Source organism: Poromitra crassiceps (assembly GCF_964638095.1).
Source record: "Poromitra crassiceps genome assembly, chromosome: 2".
In the NCBI taxonomy this organism is placed as follows: domain Eukaryota; kingdom Metazoa; phylum Chordata; class Actinopteri; order Beryciformes; family Melamphaidae; genus Poromitra; species Poromitra crassiceps.
The window spans coordinates 20,953,077-20,963,760 of NC_139624.1; the positions used below are offsets into that span (position 1 = coordinate 20,953,077).

The window sequence follows — 10,684 nt, forward strand, 5'->3', positions numbered from 1 at the left end:
AACTGCCAAAAAAAAGCTCAGACTGAGGAGGAGTAACCTATGGCTATTTTCCAAACTGCTCAGACCCCTGGAAGTGGCTAACTATAATATGCAAACTATGCCTATAATAACTAACAGCATTTCATTTTCACACATTTGAAACAGGGATTGATGTTCTACTAACCACTTGAGCATAAACAATACTGCCAGGCTGCATGCAGCATACCGAGAGAGCTAGAGCAGCACCAGAGACTCAATGCATCTTTTGGAAGAAACCAATACCAAAGGGAGAAGGGGTGTGTATGGTTTTCTGACGTATGATCGATGACATAATTAGACAAATACGTTTGACTCTTTATATAAAATGATCATAACTACATGTTATAAAAACCATAGTAATGAAATGAAATAATAAAAAAATACAGATGTCAAAAATCTGAGATTCAATGGGCATGACACCTCTGTTGCTGAACACAAAGGTGGCAGTGTCATGAACAGTTGGTTAACCACAGACCTTCAGGCATTTAGTCTCATGAACATTTTGGTTAACCACAGACCGACAGGCATGTCACCAAAATCCCCATACAAAAATCCCATTGACTCCCAGACGAGGGAACGAGGAAGTGCAAAGTCTTAAGCTTGTATTATGCTCACCCTGCCGTGAAGGGCGCGGGGGTGGAGCGAGGGCCGGGCGCGTCAAATGACGTAAATTTGTTGGCCGTGGTTGGGCGCTACCTCTGTCTGGCGCTCGCCTTGTGCATGATTTTTTTTCTAAAGTCGGACTCATTCCTGTGGTACTCTATGGCATTGCCATCTGCACAACCTGTTCAGGGCAAAATCAACTCACATCTCTGCATTTTTATGCCCTCAATTCTACTTGGCAGTGTCTTCTCCTCATTGTTCCTCCTCAGGTTGAACCCAGGTTTTCTTTGACCAAACTGAAAAAGTGCTGATCTCCTGGATAAACATTGGTGCAACATGTCGGAGCATTTCCAGTCCACTCCATGGAGCTAATAATACTGTATCTATCCACTCTATCCCGCAGAGAAATGTGGTTGGGTCCCTCTCAGCTGTCCTGGAGCAGGTCATAGGAGCCAGCATTCACCACCTCATGCTTGTCCTCTGCCTGGAAACAACAGTCATGATCACTTAGCACAGGGGTTCTCCAACGCTTTCACATCACGGACCCCAAAAACGGACACAAATTAGACCACTGAACGCCATTTGATTTTGTCCCAGGGTCCCCATCTGATAAGATGTTTTGCTTATAGATGTTTTAGGGGGGTAGAAAGCAGGGAAGGGGCCATTTGGTGCCCGATGCCCCCCCAGTTATCTCCCTGGCCCATAAGCGACTTTCCGAAAAGTAGGGTGGTTAGGGAAACCCTAACCTCCCACCTTTACGTATGTACAAGAAGCGAGAGCAGGATGCTCCAATGTTGGCCTTACTGTAAGTGTTCACGCTCACCAGAGAACTTGGACATAATGCAGTATCTGTGTGCCTACAAGTGAACTGTAACAGTGCATAGATGTAGCCTTCATTGGCATTTATTTTTACCATGTGCTCCGCATGTTGGTCTACAGACTATTAATTCAGTGTCAGTCAGTCAGTCAGTCATATGGAACGGAAAGGACGCTTTCCACTTTCGGGGACGCTGGATGACTTTCACTCTCGTTTCCCGAAGGGGTGGTGTGTTTCCATACGCCTGACCCCACCCACTTGGGACACTGCCTTCATTTGGACTCACACACTCTGACTCACACACACACACACCTCCTCCTCCCAATGCAAATACCCTCGGCCCGTTTTACACACTCGCTGTTTCGTTATTATTTTGCCGTGCTAAAACGGTAAGTGGCGAACTACATTTAACAGAACATTTTACAGACATGAACTCTGTGTCGGTGTCTCCTCGCGTTATGTCCCCTCGCGTTACAGCCAATGTTTTTATCACGTCAATTTGGTTGTCGCTGCAAAATCCCTTTGAAGTCCTTTCTGCAGAGAAAGAGATCACACGTCAATTCATTTGGTTGTCGCTAAAGACTATGAATTCAGTGTCAGTCATATGGAACGTAAAGGACGCTTTCCACTTTCGGGGTCGTGCTGCACTGTATTCACTTCCCAGTCAGCAGCGCCGAGGCGTGCCTCCATCTCATCCCCTCCTCTCGCCCCTGTGCCAAATGCGCACAGACGCAGCTATTACAGGCCTGCTTGTCACCAAGGACTCTCTACTTACTTCTTAACCGATTTCTGTCATTAACACGTTGAGTGCCATGGACGAGATATCTCGTCTTACATAATCCAACCGTTAAGTGCCAAAGACGAGATATCTCGTCTTACATAAACATTTTTTTTTTTTGACGGTGGGACATCGATCAACCCCTTTTACGTCTCCTATAGCAGAATTGGAGGAAGAGAATGTGTATAATCTATTTTACCGACCAGCTAGGTGGCGACAGTGCCCTCCCGACAGAGAGAGAGTCAACCAAAAGCAGCCGCCTCCCGCGGCTGCTTCCTCCATTCTCAAGGAAATGGCTTGCCGATTTTACAGTCATCAGTCACCAGACTCGCCGCTCTCGGGCCGCGCCAGCAGCAGCACACGGGGGATTGCAAATTTGCATAATATATTATGGGTAAAACACACTTTGAAACGCCCGCAGAAAGGCCAGAATCGCACGCATTCCGAAAACCCAGAAACGAACGAGCCTCATTCTCATACTGTAGGCGGGGAGGGAGGCTGCTCAAACTCGCTGCCAGGGAGGGAGGCTGCAGCAGAGCACTCGCTTGTGACAAACGCAGGCTGAAAGCCACTAGACACGCCCACGGAGGGAGGAGTTGAAGGAGAGGGCGTTCGGAACTATATTGTTTGGATGTCTGATCTCTCACTGATGCCAAAAATAAATGGTTAAAGTGACTGTTCTGCCTGTTTGATTGAATTTCACAAAACTGCGATTATCTCAGCTTTCACTCTCAGACAGCTGAAACCATGCTGTACTCAACGGCTAATATCTACATAACTACTAACTCTACAAACTAACTCTTTTAGACAGAGAAAGCACACATTCTATTAGTACTTTTGTGAACTTCGTGTTCACAAACTCCAAGCAGAAAAGAATCCTCGGCTCTTGTAAAATGAGCCAGAATCCTCAAAAAACGGCCTGGCAGAAGCTACCTACAGCAAAAAAAAAACGGCTGGCAGTCAATGTGTTAAAAATGCTCTGGAATCTCTGTCATCTGCTCGCTAATTATGTGTGTCAATTAGGTTTATTCTCACCATTCAATCTAAGAGTACAACTTGAAGTGTGAATGTCGCATTTTGGCATAATTGCATCATCGCGTCCCAACACCTGACATCACCGACATGTTCTTTGATTAGCCTATTGGAGATTTCTTTCTTCTTTTGATTAGATTGACATTATCATGCAGTTTTGAGGATAAAGCAGCATCTCGCTACAAGTAGTGGCGTTGTTAGGCCTGGGCTTTCGGGGCTACAGCCCCGGATCTCAAATATGACTTATTTTTCTTATTTCTCTTTTTTTGACAAAAATATAATAGCTGGCCCCCCTCTATTCATCTCTCATTCATGCTATAAAGCACTAAAAAATAATAATGGTATTGGTGATCTTTGCTTTCGTCATGACACTATACAAGAAGTAACACAAATTACATGGAGTAACAATTGCCACTATTTCACATCACTCCATCTGTGGCTGTACCCCATCTAGCCACAACCCAGGGATGCCTGCCCCCGCCGTTGCCACACGCCGCACGTGGTCCAGGGCCAAATTTGCCCTTGTTTTATTTTCAGTGGTCTGTACAGTAGGATGGAAGAGACAGATGATTGAATAATGTCAAAAAAATAAACCAAGTGTTCCACATTGTATGGGCCAATCAGGCGGTGCTTCTTTTCTGAATATTAATGAGTTTCCCCTAATCACCCTACTTTTGGGAAAGTCCCAAGTGAGCCCATCGCAAGATGGTCTCTAGTCAAATGGGGTCTGTGGCCGTAATGTGGGTCTGTGGCCGTAATGTGGGTCTGTCACATGGAAATATTTGCTGACTCACAGGAAGATGAGAGGGGCTGGGCTCAGGAGGGTCTGGGCGGGCGTCATACACCGGGTTACACTCAGGAGGGTCTGGGCGGGCGTCATACACCGGGTTACACTCAGGAGGGTCTGGGCGGGCGTCATACACCGGGTTACCCTCAGGAGGGCCTGGGCGGCCGTCATATACTGGGTTACACACATTGGGGCTGCAGTCTGGGTGAGAAGCCTCGTCCTCTTCATCCTCCTGTCAGAGTGTCACAGGACACGTATAGAGAGCCAAAGTCACGCCCACTTCCGGGTTAGACATACGAACCAAGGGTTCCGCCATTTATTTTCCCATTGACATTTCATAAAATGCTTATGAAAATAGTTTTACTTGGACAAACCAAGAGGTTCAGCTATGTTTACAATCAGGAGAGACCATAGAACATTTCACTCAGAACAAAACCTAAAAAAAAAAGAGGATACTTTTTTTCTCTCTCACACACACACACACACACACACACACACACACACACACACACACACACACACACTCACACTCACACTCACACTCACTCAATCACTCACTCACTCACTGACTCACTGACTCACTCACTCACTCTGACCTTGAAATAGTGGAACTGGAAGGGCTTGGTGTTGTGGCTATAGAAGTGGTAGCCAACAAAGAGAACCCCTGCAGCCAGTATAACCAACAGCAAAATTCCAACTCCCATCCCAGCCTTGTGTGCCACATGGAGCTGCAGGATCAAAGTCAGCGGTCAAACACAGGGTCAGGGATCAAACACGGGAATATATAAATAAATAAATAAATAAATAAATAAATATATATATATATATATATATATATATATATATATATATATATAGTTCATGAGTCCCGAATCTCAGAGTCGAGTCTCAAGTCAAGTCTCAAGTCACTGTGCTCAAGTCCAAGTCCTCATCTGTGGCGTGAGGCCAGGTCACTCACCGCATGCCGAGGAGGCGGGGCCATAAGCGGGCCCTGCAGCACATGGATGATCCCATTGGATGCCAGAATGTCCGAGTCTGTGACGAAGCGGTTGTTGATGTAACGGGAGGACTGGGGAGATCAAAGAGGTTTCAAAGTGACAAATCTTTTCTCTGACAGCACAATTCCTGCAGGAAACTACACCGCAAAAACACAAAATCCATACAATATACACATGGAGTAAGGTCTATTCTCTCCTGGTCGACTGCTTAGTGTTTGGTCTAAACCAGAGGTGCCCAAATTCTTTCCTATAAAGGGCCAAAAGTAATCTGGATGGATGGCCGTGGGGCAAAAATAAATGTTGATGTTAGGTGAAATTACATTAAATTATTATTATTTTATTGACAATTTACATTCTAAAGCTAAAATAGGTCTTCTTTCATAGGTAAACGTATCATCAAGCTAGCTTAAAAAATGAGCCTGCCATACTCTCTGAAAGACAGTAATATTGGCCACACCCCCCCCCCCCCCCCAAAACCATGGAGGGCCAAAACAAACTGAGCATGGGCCACGTTTGGCCCGCGGGCCCCAAATTGGTCAGCCATGGTCTAAACAATACATTATGAAAATATTTTAAATTATAATAAACCATTAGGAGCAAATATGTACAAAACATCAACAAGCTTCATATTGATTTATAAACCATATGGGTGCACAGATAGTGTCATAAAATTATGTCTTTATATATAATTATAACTACACTTACAATGGAATAATGGAAAGAAGAAGATTGACACAAACTTAAAATGCTGGAATCACCCTTTACTTTAAATGACAGCAGACGCCCTCTAGTGGCTGGTTTACACCATAGCTCTTACTCAGCTTTTTGAACCCTTAAAACCATTTGAACAATATTGATCTATTTTCAAAAATGTTACTGGACACATTTTTGTAATTGGTTTTCATGAGAAGTGCTGATTGGTCTCACCAGAGCTTTGGGGTTGAGGAAGTCTGCGATGCCCAGGACAGTGAGGCTGCCCAGACGGGTTCTGATCCGACTGCCGTTCTTCAGCTCACTGAGAGCCAGAGCCTGGCCCTCAGACAGGTGGTACTCAATGTCCCGCTGAGTCAGAGTCTGCATGCACGTGCGCACACACACGTAGCATGCACGCACGCACGCACGCACGCACACACACACACACACACACACACACACACACACACACACACACACACACACACACACACACACACACACACACACATACATTTTGGTCTGTTAATGCTGTTTTTGAGCACATTCAGTAAAGCTCTAAATGAATGAATGAATTTGAGCTGGCCGCACTGAGTGAGGACGGGGGCCGCATGTGGCCCGCGGACCGCCACCAGTCGCTGATCTAATGCAATGAATGTTAATTGTATACCTTCTGCTACGTATATTCCTAAAAAGTGACCCATTGGTAAAATTCCTTGATACTCCCTGACTTTCTCTGTGTAGAAAACTCTAAGAATTCTACGACCAGCGGGAACTGTGTTTACGATATCACAAAACAATGTAGGATTGCTTCGAGAAGACGACCACTCACCTGGTTGTCAGGCAGGCCTGTGTTGTCAGGTACAAACAGAGTTGACTGGACGGTCAGGTTACTGAGGCGCCTCACAAATGTCTTCCCTGACTCACAGCTCTGGGAGTAGTTCAGGATTTGCTGGAGTAGAAAAACAGGCATTTTATTAAATACATATTTGTCAAACTGGAGAGTAATACTGTAGATTCTACACAGCCTTCTACAGTGTAGATAGAAGGCTTCCACGTGACTCATGCCCTCTGGTGGCCATATTGGAGTTCCTCAGCTGGCTGACAACAGCTTCTTGGATTTATAAACTTATGACTTATTGTCTCAACAATAGACAATGTTAATAATAATGATAAAATAACTAAACAAACAAACAAATAAATAATGAAATCAAATACTACTACTACTACTAATCATATTAATGATAATAATAATAGGACTACTACTATTGCTCAACAGTCACGTGATGGTTCCGTGACGTCACGGTTCTGGAAGAGTCCTTCCCCGTTCCCCGTTCTTCCCCGACTTGACACTTCAGCCTTCAGAGAGTACAGACGTGTGCACGCTGTGCTCTGCTATCGCTTGCCTGCTTGTTTGCTATCTATCTGCCTGCCTGCCTGCGGCCTCTCTATCTACCAGCCTGTCTGGTGTGGATCTACGATTTTTCGGTGCTATTACGGCCCATATACATTTTTGGGACCCTGTGTTACTGACCTAAGGGCATGTCGCCCTGTAAAGGATGTACTGGCCATCTTCAAAAAATTGCAATACTGGAAACTACCATCTTTTGTTTGAAAGACACTGGGATTATGTGGAGGACGTTCATCAACAACCAACCATGACGTCTTCCTTCCAGGATGAAGCAGAGGACGCTGCCCCCTCCCCCTCCTCTCTGCTTCCAGGATGAAGTGGAGGAAGCTGCCCCCCCTCCCCCTCTCCTCCTCTCTGCTTTCAGGATGAAGTGGAGGATGCTGCCCACTCCTCCTCCTCTCTGCCCTCCGAGGCCAACCGACTAGCCTCCTCAACTGATTCCCCTCCTGCCCTGGGCCTCTGCACCCATCCCCCACCACCTTCAACAGCCATCGGAGACGCCTCCCTCCCAGGATGAAACGATGGATGAAAATGCCCCTTCCTCCACCTCTTTGCTCCTCCACCTCTCCCCACCCCCCTCCCCCATTCCATTCTCCAGCAGGATAAATTAACTGATAAGCGTTGGACTGTCTATGATCCCCCAGTCCCTCTGTCCATCTAAGCCCCCTCGTTCTACCCTCCCGCCCCCAAACCTGCCCCCTCCCTCACATGCCCTCCAGCCCTCTCCCATACTGCCTGTCCGAGACCCCCCCCCAATCTGCCCCCCCCCCTCCGTGGTCCAAGTCCTCAAGCGTCGACCAGCCCGACGCCAGCCCCCACCATTCCCGTCTTGATTTCATACAGACATAATACTTTCCCCTCAACACGATCGGTCTCTAAATCAGACTTAATCTCCATTCCCCTTGTAAAGCAAACAATACAAGTCCCAGGCTCTAAAAATATTAAAGCCGCACTCCTTAATGTTAGATCGCTGTCAAATAAATCTCTCCTCATCAGTGATCTGATTACCAGTCATAATCTGTATTTAATGTTCCTCACCGAAACCTGGCTCGATATGAATAAAAGAGTGGCTGTTCTGTCCGAATCAGCACCGTCTAATTATAGCTTCATTGACACTCCCAGAGCTGATAAGAGGGGGGGGGGGGGGGAGTAGCGATTGTCTTTTCTGATATGTTTCAATGTAAGCAGGTAACATTTGGAGACTTCTCATCGTTTGAATACCTTGCTGCTATTCTGAAATGCTCAACTACTGTGTTACTGCTGAATATCTATAGACCACCAAAATACTCAGGCAGCTTTCTCGTTGAATTTGCTTATCTACTCTCCTTAATTTTCATGGAACATGACTGTATATCTATTGCTGGGGATTTCAATATTCATATTGATAACCCGAATGATAATTTTGCCAAAGAACTGAATATCTTACTTGACACTTTTGATCTGTCTCAACATGTTTCAGGGCCTACTCACAACCGAGGCCATACCCTGGATTTAGTTATTACTAGGGGCTTTACATCCTCTTCTGTGTTGACCATTGATGTTGCGTTGTCTGACCATCTTTGCATCTTTTTGAAATGGAAATCTTCCCTGAGATCATTAATAGGTCACAAACCGTTAAAAGACGAGACATTAATGCAGGCACCAGCGCGCTGTTTATGGAGACATTTTCTTTATCTCCTCCCACATCAGCTTCTGTCAATGACATTCTCGATAACTTCAATTCAACAATTCTGAATGCTATTGATAGTGTGGCGCCTGTTAGGTTAAAAATGCTGTCTGGCAAGATTAAAGCACCCTGGCGAAATTCTGCATCCGTTAGATGCAAAAAGAAAGATTGCAGGAAAGCTGAGCGTAAATGGCGGAAAACTAATCTTCACATTCACTATGATATTTAGAAAGAAAGCCTTCACTCCTACAACCTCGAACTGAAAAGGTCGAGACAATCATTCTTTTCCGATATAATTAACAAAAATGTGAACAATGCACGCACTCTATTTGCCACAGTTGATAGACTGACTAACCCGCCTCTCTGTGTAGCACCTGAGTTCCTCTCTACTGTCAAATGTAATGAGTTTGCTGCCTTTTTTACGGACAAAATTATTAATATCAGGCAGGCCATTAGTGGCTCGACACCAAGAAATGCTGTGTCATCATCCTACCCGCAGATCCCTAGTTCGATAAATTTGTCCAAGTTCAGCGTTATCGACCACGACATCTTAGAGGAAACTGTGCAAGGCCTTAAATCATCTTCGTGCTGTCTCGATACCCTTCCAACAAGCTTTTTTTAAAGCGTTTATAACTGTCTGTCGTCGGACCTATTGCAAATAGTTAATAGCTCCCTTTTGACCGGCACTTTTCCTGAGTCCCTGAAAACTGCAGTTATTAAACCCCTACTAAAAAAGCGTAGCCTTGATGCATCGGTAATCAGTAACTACAGACCAATATCTAATCTCCCCTTTATAGCCAAAATAATAGACCCTTCTCACGGGGGCCATTTTGTGTCGAGAAGCCAGGGTAAACACAGGTGCAAGCAAAACACTAATGAGGGTTTCCAACTTCCATGATTGGAATTTGGAAACCCTCATTAGTGTTTTGCTTGCACCTGTGTTTACCCTGGCTTCTCGACACAAAATGGCCCCCGTGAGAAGGGTCTATTGAAAAGGTTGTTTACCTACAACTCAATAGATTCCTAACCTCAAATGATCTCCTAGATAAACTCCAATCAGGCTTTCACCCCCATCACAGCACAGAAACCGCGCTTACTAAAGTCATAAATGACATCAGAATGAACACAGACTCAGGCAAAAATTTGATTCTAGTGCTACTGGATCTTAGCGCTGCATTTGACACTGTTGACCACTCAATTTTATTGGACAGACTGGAAAACTGTGTTGGGCTATCGGGTACGGTCCTCCAGTGGTTCAGGTCCTATCTTCAAGACAGGAAGTACTTCGTCTCCATTGGCAATTACACATCTGACCTAACTAGGATGACTTGTGGGGTGCCTCAAGGATCCATTATGGGGCCCGTTCTCTTCAACCTTTATACGCTCCCTCTAGGCCTAATTATGCAAAAAAACAAAGTAGCCTATCATAACTACGCAGACGACACTCAGTTGTATATAACTCTTTCCTCAGCTGACTATGCCCCATAGAATCATTGTGCCAGTGCATTGATCAAATAAATAACTGGATGTGCCAGAATTTCCTATAGCTAAACAAAGACAAAACAGAGGTGATCGTCTTTGGCCCCAAAGAACAAAGGCTTAAAATCACTGCACGCCTTGAGTCTCGATCCCTGAAGCCTAAGGATCAAGTCAAAAATCTTGGCGTTATTATTGATTCCGATCTCAACTTTAACTCCCACATTAAGTCAATCAGAAAATCAGCTTTTTATCATCTTAAAAATTTAGCAAGAATTAGGGGATACATGTCCAGACAGGATCTAGAAAAACTAATTCACGCCTTCATCTATAGTAGGTTAGACTACTGCAATAGCCTTTTCTCTGGTCTCTCCAAAAAATAACTCTCAACTCATTCAGAATGCT

The 10,684-nt window shown here is 45.0% G+C and overlaps 1 protein-coding gene across 1 annotated transcript in view; it reads right to left on the reverse strand.

The window, feature by feature from the left end:
* Positions 1 to 273: 273 nt before the first annotated feature.
* stab2 (stabilin 2) overlaps positions 274 to 10,684 on the reverse strand; it is a gene marked incomplete at its 5' end in the record, with an annotated part of 81,032 nt that continues 70,621 nt past the window's right edge. Inside the window, 6 exons of the mRNA XM_083661376.1 lie at positions 274 to 1,105; positions 4,043 to 4,267; positions 4,632 to 4,763; positions 4,994 to 5,104; positions 5,961 to 6,107; positions 6,559 to 6,678. Coding sequence (XP_083517502.1) covers positions 1,046 to 1,105; positions 4,043 to 4,267; positions 4,632 to 4,763; positions 4,994 to 5,104; positions 5,961 to 6,107; positions 6,559 to 6,678 — 795 coding nt within the window. The 3' untranslated portion in view covers positions 274 to 1,045. The remainder of the gene's footprint in view (positions 1,106 to 4,042; positions 4,268 to 4,631; positions 4,764 to 4,993; positions 5,105 to 5,960; positions 6,108 to 6,558; positions 6,679 to 10,684) is intronic.